Source organism: Gossypium hirsutum, chromosome D11 (assembly GCF_007990345.1).
Source record: "Gossypium hirsutum isolate 1008001.06 chromosome D11, Gossypium_hirsutum_v2.1, whole genome shotgun sequence".
NCBI lineage: Eukaryota > Viridiplantae > Streptophyta > Magnoliopsida > Malvales > Malvaceae > Gossypium > Gossypium hirsutum.
In genome coordinates this window covers 65,456,479-65,476,921 of record NC_053447.1, presented here as the reverse complement: position 1 = coordinate 65,476,921, position 20,443 = coordinate 65,456,479, and the positions used below count along the sequence as shown (strand labels likewise).

The 20,443-nt window shown below is 28.7% G+C and overlaps 1 protein-coding gene across 1 annotated transcript; it reads right to left on the bottom strand.

Moving 5' to 3' along the window:
* Positions 1-16,456: 16,456 nt before the first annotated feature.
* On the bottom strand, positions 16,457-16,927 carry LOC107935645 (uncharacterized). Its single transcript, XM_016868268.2, has one exon. It carries the CDS (start codon positions 16,925-16,927, stop codon positions 16,457-16,459), a length of 471 nt encoding a protein of 156 aa, XP_016723757.1.
* Between the last annotated feature and the right edge of the window lie 3,516 nt (positions 16,928-20,443).

Below are 20,443 nucleotides of genomic sequence, written 5' to 3'. Positions count from 1 at the left end.
GTTGTAGCTGTATTGTTTTATTCAAAGCACTTAAATAAAATCCTCAATAGGATAATAAAAACAGTAATTTTTAAAAGGAAATGACAGATCTAAGTATAAAAATATACACTTTGTATCCAAACATAATCTTTTCTTGGATCAAAAGATTAAAAAAAAGACATGCTTTGATAAATAAAAACAAAGACATGATTTGACAAGTTATTATTACTTAAATATTCAATTATTAGTGGATAAATTTTGAGATTTAATTTTTGTATTTAAAAAGTTATTAATTTTTTAATTTAATTTTTATTTTTTTTATTTTGTCAATGCAGTATATGAATTAAATTATCATCAAGGTCGCTCGTAACTAAGAGATATGATATCTATTTTAGTCTCTTTTATTTATGAAGTATATAATTTAAACCCCTTCAAATAATTTTTTTAATTTTGGCCCTTCAAATTTTTAAAATTTTATTTGGCCCCCTAATGAATCCACTAATTGTTCACATATAACAATGTATATGATTGACAAAAATAGACATGTCAAGCTGACAAATTCTGTCAGAAATTCCTAAAACCGAAAATGATTGGACTATAATTTTGAAATTGAAAAAGTAAAAAGATTGAAATTTTATCTTTTAAAGTATAAAGACTAAATATCAAATTATGTAGAAATACAGGGACTAATGGCATATTTTAACCTTATTATTATTTTGCTAACAGCTGTTGCATCAGGATTTCAGCAGGATAGAAAAGTCATGAAAGTTCTGGAAATACAACTAGCTTTTATTATTTTACAAGTTGGACACATAAAATATTAAATTCATACAAAAATAATATATTTTTTATTATATTTATATTTATATTAAATTATATTTTATAATTTAAATTGTTTTGTTTTGTTTCGGTTACACTTTTATTAGTATTCGAATAATATATGAATTATATAAATTAAAATATATTATTTAATAAATTAAGAAAATAAACACAGTAAAATCACAATAAACACATATAGTACTAAGAATTAGTTGTAATAAACATGAAAGAATTAACATAATTTTATATTTATTTCTTTAATACTTTTTTTTCCAATTGTGTTCTTATTGAAAGAAAAACATCACTGATTGAAGAAGAGAAATACAATCCATAAATAAAGGGCCTAACATAGCAAGCAGACCTAGATCCACTGCCACAAGGGCCAGGAAGCAAGGAGACAATTCCCCCATCCCTTTAACACTTATGGTGGATTCGAGTTGAGCTGAATTTTAACTTAATTTAAAATTTGATGTTTGATATTTAATTTGAATTTGAAATTCAAAATATAATTCAGCCACCCATAACCCATTATGTTGCTAACATCAATAGACAAAAAATAGTAAAAAAAAGTTGAGAAAAGAGCGAAGAGGTTTAAAAAGTAAATTTTAAGGGTTTTAAGTAAGGTTTTCATAACCAGATTAGTAATGTTCGGATGCTAGATTCAACCGATTCGCATGTCAGTCGAACCAACTCTTTATTTCATACTGATACCATAGGATCCAATTATAAAGAAAGTGCTTTTAAGGATGTGTATATATTGTAGTAAAATCGTGATTTCATATTGAAATATACAATATAAAAGTCAAATGCTCAAATTGAGATCAAACATTTTAAAAATGTTTAAACATAAAGTGTGGCATATTGGTTATTCACCTCGTCCTTTAATCATATATAGTCAGAAGTTCAATCACTACTCATGAAATAGAGTACATTTCATGGCTAACCATTTACCTCTTTAAGGAGCTCCCGTGGCAAGGGATTTAATCACTACTGCCGATGTGAATACTCTGATTTTGACCAAAAACGTTTTAAATTTGTTCATAATAAGAGCCGGTTTTTTAAATGACTTAAATAAAGGTTTTAGATGCACTTCAACCTAGCTTAAAATACATAAATAGATGAATGTAGACGGATTAGAATAAAATATATAACAAGTGAGCCCTATATTACTCCTAAGAAAAAGGAAAAAATGAAGACATAATTTGGAATTTAATATACAACATTTGAAAAGCATTTATTTTAGCCCATTTAAAAATATTTGGTCTTTTTTTTTTACTAATTTAAAAGGTTTGATCTTTAAGTGAGTAATCTAAAAAAGTTTGATCCAATTTGAGCATCTAGCCTATTATAAATAGAAAAGCTTAATTAGATTTGTTTGTTACCCGAGCTCGAGCATGACTCAAAAATCATTGAATCAAATTCGAGTTCACACTTAAAAGCAATGGAAATTCATCCAATAACCTGGGCAAAAACAACATATCAGTACAAAAGAATCCTTTCTAAATCCTCACTCTCCATGGTAACAAGTTACTTTTTTTTATTGGGGTCACACGATTTGAATTCGTATCAAACGAGCGTCTAGAAAGAATTTTAACCACCGCTCTATACAAACCAATATAGCAACAAGATACATTAATTATTCATTTTAGACTGGTCCACTATGTACATATATTTAATATAAACTAGTATGGTTCACCTATGTTTCTCGGTGGATTGATTATTTGTTTGTGTCAAATTACAGGGTAAAAATTGAAGATTAAAGTATACTCTAAATTTTTGGCAAAAAAAAAGCGTATACTCTAAATCTCTATACACTTCTTACATCTGGAACTTAGTCCCCTACTTTTTTTCTCAAAAAATCGGTCCTCTACTTTTTGGATCTAAAATTCTACTTTTAAATTATAAATAACCACATAACATTTTAATAGGAAAGTTAACTTGTTAACTATTTAGACTAATTAATAATATTATAAAATATAGAAACCAAATTATGTTAGAAATTAAAGTGCAAGGATGATATCTCAAATTTAAGCACAATAGAGAAACCAGAACTAAAATTTAACTATTTTTCTATAATGCAAAGAAAAAGAAGAAAACAACATCGTCACGCTATTTTTTGGATTTTAAAAGTTCAATTCGTTGTTGTACTATTAAAATTCTTCTATTAATTTTTTTTAGTGTGAAAATGATTATTAGTATTTTTCTTAAAAAGTACTCATTTGAACTCATCATAATAAACTTTTTTTTTATTAAAATAGTGTTATCAAAGAAAATCGACGTTACCATTTTGATTGAAATATTTATCAATATTAACTATTTAGATTTACTAATGATATTATAAAAGTAGAGGGACCATTTATGTAAAAGAAAAAGTTAGAAGTATATAGATTAAATATCAAGTTTCAGCATAATTTAAAGGCAAAATTTTGAAATTTGATTAATAGGAAGCCACATGTCACTAAGGATCTCAAAACATTTAAATTATGTATAATCACATAATATATTTTAATAAAAGATTAATGATATTAATTATTTAAATTAATTAATAACATTATAAAAATATAGAGATCAAATTATATTATAAATAAAAGTGTAAAAATTAAAAACACCAGGAGACCAAAACTAAAATTTAACAATTTATTTATATTGTAAAGAGAAAGAGAAAGCCACGAAAGACACGTGGCAGATGGAGAACAATTATTTACATCACAACTTATGTTAGGTTAATTATTTATTTATGTCAATTTATAAAGTAAACTTTTTGAAGGTTAAAAAATGTTTTAAATTTTTATGTACATTTTACATTTGAAATTTAGTCAATTATTTTTATTTTAAAAATATAGTTTCTACTTTTTGAATTTAAAAAGTGCAGTTGTTACCACCATTAGATTTTTAAAAAAATATTTACTTGATAGTCATATAACAATAAAAATATTGTTTAAAATACTTATTATATTTTTTCTTAAAAATATCCATTTGAAATCGTCATGATAAAATAATTTTTTTCATGTGTTTACAGCATATTTCACATTCCATTTTCAATTCACTATATCACTTCAATTTCTCAAACCATGTCATTTCAATATCAATTATAGACATTTATTATTTATTTACCCTTATTAACACGACTTGAACTCGGACGGATAGACGGATCCAACCAACATACCAGTTTGGCACTCAGTGCCTTACCGAATAAATCTGAAGTAGTAAACTCGAAGTCGAAGAAATCTCTGAACTCTTTCTATCCTATGGCATGTCATATATATCAGACTCAGCCCGATATAGTTAATAGGGTTCCAATTCACTTTCCAAATACAACCAATATCTAATTATCATATTTGCACATTATCACATTTATATATATATATTCATTTCAATTCAAATAATCACTACATTCATAATATATATACCAATTCAACCCATTTCAATCAACTCTAATTCAATTCAATATCAAAAGTTCCAAATACTCACCTCAATCACTTACCACGTGCATTAAATCAAAATACAACAATTAGTAACTAGGTTCGGATTATAGAAATACAAACTGTGAATTCCAAGCTATTCGACGTCGATTTTATTCTCCCCTTTTTAGTTAAGGATTCCGGTACAACGTTAGCTACAGAATTAAAACAATTAAAATTTATCAATACAACGCAATTCAATTTCATATTGAATATTTCAATTTTTACTCAATGTTAGCCTAAATTTCAATTTAGTCCCTTAATCGAGACTAATTTTTATTATTTACATTTAATTCTATATTTCCATACAAATTTCACTTTAAAATAATTTAAATTCTTATTTTCACTTAAACCCCTAAATTTTAATTTTTTTCATAATTTAGTCCAAATTACTCAAAATTTACAATTTATTTTACAATTTAATCCTTTTTCATTTCTAGCTTAAAAATCTATCAAATTAATCCCTAATACTAAAACTATTTAACATTAACAACATTTAAAATCTTAACAATTGCTAAAATTTCGACATAAGTCGGGTAGCCCTAGGTACTAATATTTAAAAAATATAAAAATTACAATAAAAAAAAAACTAAATTAACTAACCAATTAATCGCTTGTGAATCCAAGGCAGTGCGTGACTTATTCTTTCTTTTCTTTCTTCTTTTTACTTTAATTTTGCATGCCACTTTCTTTTAATTTCATTTTCATTTCTATTTCCTTTTATTATACTAATCATTATGATATAATAATACATATATACATTTAACTTAATAGTTAAGATTTCTTATTATTATAATATGTGCCGTCGACTATGCATATTTATATAGGTATAATTACTATATTAGCCTTTAATTAAATTTTAATCTATAATTCAACTTTTAACTCTAATGTGATTTAGTCATTATACCTAATTACTTTTAATTCAAGTAAATTCGCTTAACCGAAACCTAATTAACTACACAACTAACTTTGTAAATATTTATTAAAAATATCTACGAGTTTGATTTATGGAAACCGAGTCCCAGGAATATACTTTCCGACACCCCTGACTATAGGGTCATTACAAATAGTGTTCTTGAGAAAAATTGACCTCAATATTTTGATTGAAATAGTTAACAATATTAATTATTCAGACTAACTAATGACATTATAAAAGTATATGGACAAATTTATGTCAAAAATTAAATTATAAAGATTAAATCTCAAGTTTTACCATTATTAAAGGTCAAAATTAAAATTTGACCATTGTCTTATAATATAAAAAAAAAGTGGTGCAAACCTAAAAGAAATGGAAAGCCACGTGTCAATCTTTAAAACTCGTACAGTATTCAAGTTATATATAACCACGTAATGTTTTAACCGAAGAGTTAATGATATTAATCACTTGGACTAATTAAAAACATTATAAAAGTATAGATATCAAATAATGTTAAAAATTAAAGTACATAGATTAAATCTCAAAATTAAGTATATTGGAGGGACCAAATCTGATATTTAACCATTTTTATAAAATGAAAAAAAAAAAAGGGGGCCATGAGGTTGCGGCGTGGCAGCAGAAGGAAGGTCCGTTGAACTCATATATAGGCATATAGATACAGGATATCTTAATTTAAAAAAAAATTCAAAGATTTAAATTTTAATATAATGATAGATTTTATTAAATACCCAAAACAAACTCTTTTTTTATTACAAATATTCCACGCTCCTTCGAAAATAATTACTTAGTTGGTTACCTGCTCTAGATTAACTAATTTTACCTAATAAAGCAAACCACAATGAATAATAATATTCCAAACACCACTTTTGCTCTGGGTTGAAGTCAGATAAATTCTTACAGATTTAAAATTAAATTATATGTTTTTACGATAGTAAAAATATAATTTTATTATTTTTAAAAAATAAATTATTATTTTATTATTTTTAGAAGGGTCAAAATGTAATTTTATTATTATTAATTTAAAAGTTTATAAATTATAAAGAGGTCCGAATGAAAAACTTTTTATTTTAGGGAAATTGGGTACCTACTAGACCTGTCTATGGGTCGGGTTGTCTGAAAAATAGGAGGGTTTAGGCAAAAATATAAGTTCAAAAAATAAGTTTGGACAAAAAAATAATACCCGTTTAGAAAACGAGTCGGACCTCAGGTAAGACTTTTTTGACCAGGCTCGGCCCGACCCAAATTTACAAAAAGAAAAAAAAAAGGTGTTTTCTTTTTATTTTCTAAGTGCTTTTGCTGTCATTTCACTATTATATTGCTACTATTTTGTTGTTATTATTTAGATATCGTATTATTCTTATTTTATTGCTAATTTTACTACTATTTTAGAGGCATTTACTTGTTAAGTTGCACATATGTTAAGTGTTATTTAAGTATAAATATTTTTTTAAAATTTATTTTTAAATTATTGGAAAACATTTATTTTAATATTTTAGTGTTTTTAATGTATTATATTTTAAAATATATATATAAATTTTGTACGGTCAAACTAAATCAAGTCTAAATTTTAACATTTTTATCTAGATCAAATTTGGACAAAATTTTAAATCCATTTTTTTTGTGAATCTAAACTTATTGAACATACCTAAAATTTTGTCAATACCCTACTCAACCCATGTACAAATTTATTACCTACCCCAGCCTGCTCCACCACTGCTTTTGACCATTTTTATTGGGAAAGGTATATGGTTTTACATCTCGATCTTTTAACTTTTAAAATTAAATTAATTGAAGTCAATACCAGGCTGGTTTGCCAGGTTAGAATGGATTATAGGGTCTTTTCAGTTAGGTGTATATAAATATATTACTTATATTTTAGTTTTATGGAATAATTTATATTAAGCATCAATAAAATAGTGGGATATCTTCAATTTTAAAGATATATAAATATGATTATACATTTATTCATATATTAAGTTATATATTTTCTAATTTAATTTTAATTAAATTATTTTAAAATAATGAATTTTTTTATAAAAAGACAGACACATTGAAACTAATATGCAAGAAAAAATGGTGAGCAAAACAATTAAAAATTGAAAATACTGAAATCAATAATTAAAAATAAAAAATTGGTAAAAATCATAAGCAAAAAATTGAAATCAACAACTAAAAAGAATTTAAGAAAAACTAAAAAAAAAAACCTTTAGCAAAAAATTGAAAATTGAAAAATTATAACTACCATTGCTGGTGTTATCAAATTTTAATATTTGATTAAAAATTAAATAATGTTAAAATAGAAAATGAAAAAAATTTGACTATTAAAAAATGGTTGATGATTAAATTTAAAATAAAAATTAAAAAAATTAAAACATTATAAAAACTTTTTTTTATAAAAGTTTGAATCGATTTAAACTACCTTAAAGTTACAGTAAGTTAAAAAAGATATCATATATATTTTATTAATACTTGAAAATTATGTATTTTGTCGACTGAGTCTCTTTTTTATAGAATATTTTAAGATAATCTTTAATTTATGTGGTTAATAAAATTTGGAGATTATATTTTTTTTCTTTTATTATGTTTACCAAAAAAAAGTACAATTTTTCTAGAAGCCCTTTTCTATTGGTTGATTTTAAATATTTTGAAAACTAAAATTCAATCCTTTTTTTTTAAAGTATGAAAATTGGTTTAGTTTTTCAATTATGACAAAATGAAAGGAAATTAGTATTACAAATTTTAAACACAATATAATATGATGGAAAACCTGATATAATAGGAATATGAAGGTGTGAACAATTACAAAATTAATTGTCAAGATCTACTAGTTAATAATTTACTAATGGATAGTATTTAGTATATTAATAGGGTTAAATCTCAAAATTAGACATGAATTCTGGTTTAATGTGGAATTGTATGCATGAATTTTAATTTGGTGCAATTATATACATGAAATTTTGATTGTGGCTCAAAGGTATGCTATGAACTTTAGCTTTGATTCAATCATGTACATTTAAAGAAATAAATATTTTAATTTATTTTTATATCGGATATATATAATTATTTTTTATGCAATATATAAATATAAAATGATGTTATATCAATAGTTTGTGAGAATTTGATCAAATTAAAAATTCATGTACAAAATTGCACAAAATTAAAATTCGTGTATACAATTACATATTGAACCAAAATTCATGTATAGTTTTGAGGTTACCCCTATATTAATGACATATTCTTTTAGTTCTATAAATAGAGTGTTTGAAAGTTCTGTCCCATAGCATGCCAAGAGCCTAAGACCTTCAAACAAGGAAATGTTATTGGAAAATTCTAAAAAGTGCACATTGAGGCTAAAAGAATATGTACCATTAGATTAAAAAGTAAGTAATGTGATCTGAACCTTTCAAAAAAAAATAGTAAATTACACCAACAGTCACTCAACTTTAGGGTATTTGACAAAACAGTCATTTGGGTTTTAATTCAGTCACTCAACTTTCGAAAAATAACAAAACAGTCACTACTAACCATTTTCCGTTACAAACTTAACAGAGCTACCATTTTCCGTTACAAACTTAACGGAGCTGCCATTTTCCATCCTTCTCCCTCTTCCCCACCATCCCTCCCCCTACTCTGATTCTCTCTCCCTCTCCCCCTTTTTCTCACCATCCATCCTCCTACTTTGATTCTTCCCCTCTCTCCCACCATCTCAAAATTGAAAATGGTGCATTAAAGTTGCTCTTTGTCCTGTTCTATTATTGTTTTAATAGCAAAACACACACACACACAAAGAAGAGCTAAAAAGAACAATGTCGCAAAGTAAAGTGACGATGGAGGTTGGAAACGACGGCATTGCAGTTATCACCATCTCCAATCCTCTTGTTAAGCTTTAGCTATTCCAAGTAAAACTTTTGATTTACCTTTTTTTTAATTTCTTTATTTTTTATTTATGATTCTGTGATTTTTTTTTTGAATTTTGTAGTAATTGATGGACTGAAGGAGAAATTTGCTGAGCCGACGAGGCAAAACAATGTTAAAGCTATTGTTCTCACTTGTGAGTCTCGAGTTTTTAATTGAATCATCATTTTATTGTATGTTGATTCTTCGAATTTAGCTCGCTAACTTTTGTTTTTTGGTTTTTTTTTTTTGAATTGGTTGATGAAGGCAAGGGAGGAAGGTTTTCCAATGGTTTTGATATCAAAGTTTTCACGAAAGTTCATGGAACCGGTATGAGTTTATTAGTTAGGCAATTTCATTTGAGTATGAATTTAGTGATTTTTAAATTAATTACTTAAGTTTAGTGAGGGGTGGAAATTTAGAATATCTGAGTGTGAATTTAGTTCAGTAATGAAAAAAAACTGACATAAAAAGAAAACAATAACAGAACAGAACAAAGAGCAACTTCAACGCACCATTTTCAGTTTTGGGATGGTAGGGAAGAGGGGGGGAGAGGGGGAGAGGGAGAGAGAATCAGAGTAGGTGTAACAACCTAATTTTCAGTGGTGTTGGAAACAGTGATTCGAGATCACTAAATTCGACTACTGAGTCTTAAAATTTAATAAATTAGTAATTATGGGTCAAGTGTGAATTTAGAAGAATTTTTGAATTAGTGAATTTTGTGATTTATTGAATTTTGTGATTTAAAAAGAATTTAATAGGTAAATTGAGTCTAAAACGAGGTTTTGAGACCTCGAATTCATAAGCCGAGCCATAAATATTTTATAAATATTTATGGAGTGTCATTGAGTTAGTATAAAAGTTTCGTTAGAAAATTTTAACGTTTGAATAGTCAATTAATTAAAAAGGGCTAAATTGAAAATAGTGCAAAATTTGTTAACTTGTGATTAAATAGCTTAAGTAACTAACAAGGAGGGATTTAAAAGGCAATTAGGCCTAAAGTATATGGGCTGGACGGTTGGGTAAAAAAATCAGCAAGAAAGTAAGGAGAAACAAGGGTAAAATTGGAAACTTTGCAAATTAAACATAAAAAAATAAAGACAAAAGTGAAAAGTCTAGAGATCTCTTCATAATTTATCAGCAAAAATGCCATAGGAGGTCTGAAACAAGCTGGTTTCTCATATTTTTATACCATGTGAGTTCAATCTTTGCTTTTTCCTTGAAATTTTTATGTTTTGTGCCTTTTACAACTAGGTCCAACTATTGAATTCATTAGTTTTTGATTCCATGTGTAATAGCCCGATTTTTAAAAATGTTGAAAACAATGGTACGAGACCACCAAATTCAGAAAATAAGCTCATAAATTTTATTATTTAATAATTACAGGTCAAATATAATTGTTAAGAGATTTTTAAATTAGTAATTTGTGTTTTTTAAAAATTTATCAAGTTAAGAAATTGAGGAAAAGAGGTATCGAGACCTCGATGTTATAAATCGAGCCGTAAATATTTTTATAAATATTTACGGAGTGTCAATATGGTAGTCTTAAAGTTTTGTCAGAAAATTTTAACGTTTCGGCAGTCAATTAATTAAAAAGGACTAAATTGAAAAGATGCAAAACTTGCTAAAGTGATTAAATAGCTTAACAATTAAATAATAAAGGACTAAAGGAGTAAATGGACCAACTTAAGTGGCAGAGGCGGCATACCGTTAAAAAAATCAAAGATTTTTATGTATTTAAGGATAAAATTGGAATTACAATAAAGTTTATGTGGCCAAATTTTATTTTAAGGATTTCAAGACCATTTCTTCTTGAAATTTCGGTGGGAAACAGCCATGGCAGAGGGTTTGGAGCTGGTATTCCATATTTTGGCTTCAAGTAAGTTTAATTCTTGCTTTTTCCTTGAAATTTTTATATTTTTAGACTTTTACAATTAGATCCAACTTAGTATTCTACTAGTTTCTCATTTTGTTGAAGGTTTTGGAAGATAAAAATGATAAGTTCATATGATTTTTGTTATTTTATGATGAAATTGAGATCTTAATGGATGTTTAAAGGTGTTTTATTAAAGAATTTTGGATGAAAACATGTTTTAGGGATTAACTTGAAAAGTATTGAAATTGTGGAGAAATTCTAAAATTTCATGGAATCCATGGGCTGTTATTGATATGTATGAGAACTATTAGGCTTGGATCAAGGGTTGAATTGCAAGAATTTCATTTTCCGAGCCTAGGGATGAAATTGTCATGTGTTAAAAGTTTAGGGTCAAAATGGTAATCAAAATGTTGCACTAAAACAGTTTTGGGCAGCAGCAGTGTGCCAACTTTGAAAAATCACCAAAAATCGTGGGAATCGAATTAGAATATGAGTAAAATATGAAATTAAAGCTTATCGAGTCTAGTTTCTCATAGAAGAAACGGTGTAAGCAATGGAATTGTAAATCATGACATATAATAAATTTTGTGAGGCAGAGTCAGAATAATTTTGGAATCCCCTGTTCTGACTTTGGAAAATCATTAAAAATTGTACAAAATTAATTAGGGGTTAAAACTTATAGTTTTAGAATCCTAAACGAGTCTATTTTCATTATAAATAAATGGGAATACCATCCAAATTATGTACAATGAGATAATCAATTTTTAGTGAAGAGAGGTCAGAAGTGTCGAGCAGTGCAGCAGGGGAAACTTTAAAGAATAAACTGTACTTATTGGCTAAACCAAAAATTATAAAAATTTTATGGTGAAAAGATATGTGAGTCTAGTTTCAGGAAAAATTAACAGACCTTAATTTGGAGCTATGTAGATTGAGATATAAATAAATTAGTGACTCTGACTCAGATAGACAGCTTGAATTTACATACAGGAAAATAGTGATAGTATGGAAAATGTTGCTTAAATGTATTATACACATTAAGGATGTGGAATGGAGAGGAGGAGGAGGAAAATTAGAGAATATATAAATGATTTGTCTATAATTGGTCATATGTTCGATTATAATTGATAAACGATGAAATAGAAATGATACTTATATTTGTGCATTATTGGTCATGATTTAAGCTCATGGGGAAAATAAAGTTTTATAGTATGTGTGTATGGTATATATATGTGTGTGTGGTAATTTAGATATATGGATGTATTTTGGTTGTGGATTGATCATGATGATAAATGTTAGGTATATTTGGTCTATTAAGTGACATAATTGAGAAGTATGATAGGTGGGTCATTCTATGTGTGAGATGATGGTATAATTTGGCTTGGTTAAGTAAGTTAAAAGGATGATTACATCATTGAGGTTGCACTGATTAATCTGGTTTATGTGATAGCAATATCAAATACATTTGTATTTGATGCATGATAATTATTTAATGCCATGAGAATTTGTTTATTGGTGAGGTTTAAAATGTATCTATATTTTGTTATATAATTTGTTTTGTAATTTATTTGACAAATGATAAAAATTAACTCAGTTACTATCTGAGGTGAATTATGATTTGGGTAGCACATCTATATTCTGCAATAATAGATAAAATATATTTATGTCATGGGTGAATGGTTAAACACTTGGGCTAATTTAAGGTGTATATTTAGTAAGGGTAGTTGGTAATGAAGTAACATGTTTTGATTTAACATCGAATAGAGAAAATTTGTTCCATCTTTGTGGCTAATATTGATAGTTGTATGGGAGATGAATGGATAATGTATATGTGACACTTTGATATATTACAATAGTTAAATAGGAAAATGTGACGACATGAGAATATGTAATGATACGGATCAATTCAGGTACTCGTGATGAATTCAATAAATAAATGGAAATTTTTAAATTCATACAAGGAAATGAAAGATTGTGAGTATATTGGGCTATGTAAACCCTAATTAGCGAATTAAGAATAACAATTTGAAAGTTTTAGTTTAGATGAAATTTTACATCTCGGTTTAATATGGTTAAAAGTGTATATGTTCTGGTAATACATCGTACCCTATTCCGACATCGAATACGGGTAAGGGGTGTTACACCATGGGTGATTTTTTAAGTTACCATGAATAAGTTCTGGAATTTTATGATGAATTATTATAGATTTTAAGTTTTAATTTCATTATATTACGATCTTATTAAGTGATTTTAGTAGAAAATGATTTTTAGGACCTAATTGTGAAAAAAAGTTAGGAATTGGGGTTTGTACTGAAATTATGAATATCAAAGGCTGTTTATTAGTCTAAAATGGTTGGATAAGGTGTTAATTGAGAAAAATTAGATCAATTGAAGGGTTAATTGAGTAAGGACAAAATTGTAAAAATTGTAAATTTTGGGGGTAAAGTGTAACTTCAAAAATTGAAAGGCATAAATTGTGAAGTAAATTAGTATTGAATTAGATGCTAATGAATGGAAAATTTTATATTATAGATCGGGAATCCAAAGATAAACGCGGAAAAGAGAAAGTATTGAACTAGTTTCTGAACTTTTACAACTCTTGCAAATTGGCCCAGGCAAGTTCATATGGCTGAATTTTTATGATTAATTGTTAATGTGGAAATGATATAATGTATCAATCTGTATATTATTGTTGAATTATGATTTTGGTAAAAATGAGAATGAAATGAGATTGTTAGTTTAAATTAAGAGATACGCAGGATTGAGTACATACGTTCAGTAACCAGTGATGAATTGACGGATAAGTCCATGGTGGATCCATGGCAAAGTGTGAAAAATAGGTATGGTATTTCGATAAGAAAAACCATACTGAGTTGTGAAAAGTAGGTATGGTATTTCGATAAAGAAAACCATACTGAGTTGTGAAAAGTAGGTATGGTGTTTCAGTGAAGAAAGTCATACTGAGTTGTGAAAAGTAGGTATGGTATTCCCGTGAAGAAAACCATACTGAGTTATAGCAATGTGAAATATTCAAGCAAATCGAGGCACCGGGCAAACGATGTACTCAAATCCGTAAGACGATCTTTAATTTGACAGGTATTTGTAAGTGCAATTGAAGCTAAATGTTGGAATATAAGTTGACATCTGACATCGAGCTCGATTGGATAGATTCACTGTTTGAGATTGTGGTTGCCAGGAAATGTTGAATTTTTATTTGTCTATTAATATTGTTAGTGAAATTGTGGTAAGATTTTATTATGAGCCTATGAACTTACTAAGCTTTCGTAAGCTTAGTTGTGTGTGTCTATTGTTTCTTGTAGATTGATATATACATATACGTTTGGAGGATCGGATCTACATCAACGATCACACTATCCAGATTTACTCTGGTAGATTTTGTTACACAACTTTTTTATTTATATGGCATGTATAAGGAGTTGGTCAGTTTGTATGTAATCTTATGATATAGCTAATAAGTAACAAGTAAATATTTGATAATGATTAGTTATTGAAATGGCTATATAGGAATGTGTTTTGGTGTTGTGTCTGCTTAAATGATAGTTAATGAAAATTAATGATAAAAGAGTAAAAATTTGCAATGAAATAGTTTTTTTACAGCAGCAGTGATGTGATTTTGAAAAATCACCTAGGATAGTATAAAATGAATTAGAGGGTGAATGATATATGGAATTAAAGTTTGTTGAGTCTATTTTTATATAAAAATAACGATGTAGCAAAAGGAAATATATATTTTAAGATATGTGAATTTTAGTGAGACAAGGTCAGACCTGTTTTTGGAGTCCCCTGTTTTGAGTTTAGAAAATCATTAAAAATTGTACAAAAATATTTTTGAGCTGTATCTTACATTCTTAGATTTCTTAAGGAGTATATTTTCTGTAGAAACAAGTGAGAACATAATATAAAAATCCTAGAATGAGAAAATTTATTTTTAGTAACAAGAGGTCAGAATAGTTGAATGGTGAAATAGGGGAGACTTTAACTAATAAACTGTACTAATTGGCTAACCAAAAATTCTAAAAATTTTATGGTAGGAAGATATATGAGTCTAGTTTTAGAGAAAATTTACGGAATTAAATTTTGAGCTTTGTAGCTCGAGTTATAATTAATTTAGTAACTGCTGCGCGATTGGACAGATTTGCTGTAAATAGTAAAATTAATTTTCAAAGAAAATTTTAATGCTCCGAATTAGTAAGATAAGCTAAGTAATGCCTCGTGATCGACTCCAGAAAAGGTCTCGGCTAAGGGGTGTTACATTTTTTTGGTATCAGAGCTTAGGTTTAGCTGATTCTCTGAATGAATGTAATGAGTAAAGTGTCAAAAATACATGCCATATAAATATGTGATAGTGTGATGTGTATGATCCGATCTGATTTTTTGTTATTTTTATAGATTATAAAGATGTCAAATAGACCTGAACATGCTGAATAGGAAAAAGATAACTGTAGAGTACAGACCTCTGAACAAGGAACAAGCAGTAATGTTCCAATCTCTCTGGTTCAAGAACAAGATCTTAAAAATATGATATATGGAGTGATGAATCAATGGTTTACCGATGTAATGCAAGGAAGAACTCAAACTCAACAACCTCCTCCCCCTACTGCACCACCTGTGGCACCCTCAGTTGCTCCTCTGCCTCATTCGACAACTGAATCTAGTAAACGTTCTTCGATTGAAAAGCTTAAGAAGTTTGGAGCTGAAGAATTTCGAGGAAAATCGGACGATGACCCTGTAAAAGTTGAGTATTGGCTACAAAGTCTGGTAAGAGTTTTTAAACAAATGGCTTGTTCTCCGGATGATTATCTGAGATGTGCTGTGTCTTTGTTAAAAGAATAAGCATATAATTGGTGGGAAACGGTGGAAGCAGTAGTATCTGAAGAGATGCTTACTTGGGAATTTTTCCAGAGTGAGTTTAAAAAGAAATATGTCGGTAATAGATATCTGGACAAGAGGAAGAGGGACTTTCTTAACTTGCGACAGGGAAATCAAACGGTAGCTGAATATGAAAGAGAATTTGTATACCTCAGTAAATATGCTCGAGATATTGTGTCGACTGAAGAAAAAATGTGTATTAGATTTGAAGAAGGGTTAAATGATGAGATTAGAATGATGATTGGAGGCACAGAAATTCGAGAATTTGTTACTCTGTCAGATCGAGCCCAGGAGATGGAAGAAGTATATAACAGAAAGAAGCAAAGAGAGAGTCGAAATAAAGAATCTTTCAAGAGGAGTTATTCCAGAACAATATCGGCAGTTCCAGCTAAAAAGTTCAAAGATGATTTTAGCCGGCCTACTTCAACTTCGGAAAGATTGAATAAAAGTAGGATAATTCAAGGGAATGTTGGATTAACTATTAAACCTGCAGCTAGTGTTAGCAGTGTACACTTTCCCTTGAATTATCTTACTTTTATTCAATCTTTCCGAAGTTGAAGTAGGCCGGCTAAAATCATCTCTGAACTTTTTAGATGGAACTGCCTATATTGTTCTGGAATAACTCCTCTTGAAAGATTCTTTTTTTCGACTCTCTCTTTGCTTCTTTCTGTTATATACTTCTTCCATCTTCTGGGCTCGATCTGACAGAGTAACAAATTCTCGAATTTTTGTGCCTCCAATCATCATTCTAATCTCATCATTTAACCCTTCTTCAAATCTAATACACATTTCTTCTTTAGTTGGCACAATATCTCGAGCGTATTTACTGAGGTATACAAATTCTCTTTCATATTTAGCTACCGTTCGATTTCCCTGTCGCAAGTTAAGAAATTCCCTCTTCCTCTTGTCTAAATATCTATTACCGACATATTTCTTTTTAAACTTACTCTGGAAAAATTCCCAAGTAAGCTTCTCTTCAGATACTACTGCTTCCACAGTTTTCCACCAACTATATGCTTCTTCTTTTAACAAAGACACAACACATCTCAGATAATCATCCGGAGAACAAGCCATTTGTTTAAAAACTCTTACCAGACTTTGTAGCCAATACTCAGCTTTTACAGGGTCATCATCCGATCAACCTCGAAATTCTTCAGCTCCAAACTTCTTAAGCTTTTCAATCGGAGAACGTTTACTAGATTCAGTTGTCGAAGGAGGTGGAGGAGCAACCGAGGGTGCCACAGGTGGTGCAGTAGGGGGAGGAGGTTGTTGAGTTTGAGTTCTTCCTTGCATTACATCGGCAAACCACTGATTCATCACTCCATATATCATATTTTTAAGATCTTGTTCTTGAACCAGAGAGATTGGAACATTGCTGCTTGTTCCTTGTTCAGAAGTCTGTACTCTACTGTTAGCTTCTTCCTGTTCAGCATGTTCAGGTCTATTTGACATCTTTGTAATCTATAAAAATAATAAAAATCAGATCGGATCATACACAACACACTATCACAAATTTATATGGCATGTATTTTTGAACACTTTACTCATTACATTCATTCCGAGAATCGGCTAAACCAAAGCTCTGATACCAACAAAATGTAACACCCCTTACCCGAGACCTTTTCCGGAGTCGAGCACTAGGCATTACTTAGCTTATCTTACTAATTCGGAGTATAAAAATTTACTTTGAAAATTAATTTCACTATTTACAGCAAATCTGTCCAATCGCGCAGCAGTTACTAAATTAATTATAACTCGAGCTAAGAAACTCAAAATTTAATCTCGTAAATTTTCCCTGAAACTATACTCATATATCTTCCTACCATAAAATTTTTAGAATTTTTGGTTCAGCCAATTAGTACAGTTTATTAGTTAAAGTCTCCCCTGTTTCACCATTCGACTGTTCTAACCTCTTGTTACTAAAAATAAATTTTCTCATTCTAGGATTTTCATATTATGTTCTCACTTATTTCTACAGAAAATAGACTCCTTAAGGAATCTAAGAATGTAAGATACAACTCAAAACTATTTTTGTACAATGTTTAATGATTTTCTAAGCTCAGAACAGGGGACTCCAAAAATAGATCTGACCCTGTCTCATGAAAATTCACATATCTTAAAATGTAAATTTCCTTTTGCTACACCGTTATTTTTATATAAAAATAGACTCAACAATATTTAATTACGTATATCATTCACACTCTAATTCATTTTATACTATCCTAGGTGATTTTTCAAAATCACATCATTGCTGCTGTAAAAAGACAGTTTCATTGCAAATTTTTACTCTTTTATCATTTCTTTTCATTAACTATCATTTAAGCACACACAACACCAAAACACATTCCTATATAGTCATTTAAATAACTAATCATTATCGAATATTTACTTGCTACTCATTAGCTATATCATAAGATTACATACAAATTGACCAACTCCTTATACATGCCATATAAATCAAAAAGTTGTTTAACAATATCTACTAGAGTAAATCTGGATAGTGTGATCGTTGATGTAAATCCGATCCTCCAAACGTATATGTATATATCAATCTACAAGAAACAATAGACACACACAACTAAGCTTACGGAAGCTTAGTAAGTTCATAGGCTCATAATAAAATCTTACCCCAATTTCACTAACAATATTAATAGACAAATAAAAATTCAACATTTCCTGCCAACCACAATATCAAACAGTGAATCTATCCAATTGAGCTCGATGTCAGATGTCAACTTATATTCCGACATTTAGCTTCAATTGCACTTACAAATACCTGTCAAATTAAGGATCGTCTTACGGATTTGAGTACATCGTTTGCCCGATGCCACGATTTGCTTGAATATTTCACATTGCTATAACTCAGTATGGTTTTCTTCACGGGATACCATACCTACATTTCACAACTCAGTATGGTTTTCTTTATCGAAATACCATACCTACTTTTCACAACTCAGTATGGTTTTCCTTATCGAAATACCATACTTAATTTTCACACTTTGCCATGGATCCACCATGGACTTATCCGTCAATTCATCACTGGTTACCGAACGTATGTACTCAATCCCGCGTATCCCTTAATTTGAACTAACAATCTCATTTCATTCTCATTTTTACCATAATCATAATTCAACAACAATATACAGATTGATACATTATATCATTTCCACATTAACAATTAATCATAAAAATTAAGCCATATGAACTTACCTGGGCCAATTTGCAGGAGTTGTAAAAGTTTAGAAACTAGTTCGATACTTTCTCTTTTCCGCGTTTATCTTCGGATTCCTGATCTATAATATAGATTTTTCCATTCATTAGCATCTAATTCAATACTAATTTACTTCACAATTTATGCCTTTCAATTTTCGAAATTACACTTTACCCCCAAAATTTACAATTTTACAATTTGGGCCCTACTTAATTAACCCTTCAATTGATCTAATTTTTCTCAATTAACACCTTATCCGACCATTTTAGACTAGTAAACAGCCTTTGATATTCATAATTTCAGTACAAAACCCCAATTCCTAACTTTTTTCACAATTAGGTCCTAAAAATAATTTTCTACTAAAATCACTTAATAAGATCATAATATAATGAAATTAAAACTTAAAATCTATAATAATTCATCATAAAATTCCAGAACTTATTCATGGTAACTTACAAAATCACCCATGGAATCAAAAACTAATGAATTCAATAATTGGACCTAGTTGTAAAAGTCACAAAACATAAAAAATTTCAAGGAAAAAGCAAGAATTGAACTCACATGGTATAAAAATATGAGAAACCAGCTTGTTTCAGACCTCCTATGGCGTTTTTGCTGATAATTTATGAAGAGATCTCTAGATTTTTTCACTTTTGTCTTTATTTTTTATGTTTAATTTGCAAAGTTTTCAATTTTGCCCTTGTTTCTCCTTACTTTCTTGCTGATTTTTCTTACTCAACCGTCCAGCCCATATACTTTAGGCCTAATTGTCTTTCAAATCCCTCCTTGTTAGTTACTTAAGCTATTTAATCACAAGTTAACAAATTTTACACTATTTTCAATTTAGTTCTTTTTAATTAATTGACTATCCAAACGTTAAAATTTTCTAACAAAATTTTTATACTAACTCAATGACACTCCATAAATATTTATAGAAATATTTATGGCTCGGCTTATGAATTCGAGGTCTCAAAACCTCGTTTTAGACCCAATTTACCTATTAAATTCTTTTTAAATCACAAAATTCAATAAATCACAAAATTCACTAATTCAAAAATTCTTCTAAATTCACACTTGACCCATAATTATTAGTTTATTAAATTTTAAGACTCACTGGTCAGATTTAGTGATCTCGAATCACTGTTTCCGACGCCACTGAAAATTAGGCTGTAATGGAAAATGGGAGAGCGATGGGAGAGCAGTGATAGAAGGATGGAAAATGACAGCTCCGTTAAGTCTGTAATGGAAAATGGTAACTCTGTTACGTTTGTAATGGAAAATGGTTAGTGGTGACTATTTTGTTATTTTTAGAAAGTTGAGTGACTGAATTAAAACCTGAGTGACTGTTTTGTTAGCTACCCCAACGTTGAGTGACTGCT

What these genes read in the sequence shown, in the direction of transcription:
- LOC107935645 (XM_016868268.2), bottom strand. Translation starts at nt 16,927, where the DNA reads ATGGCTTGTTCTCCGGATGATTATCTGAGATGTGTTGTGTCTTTGTTA.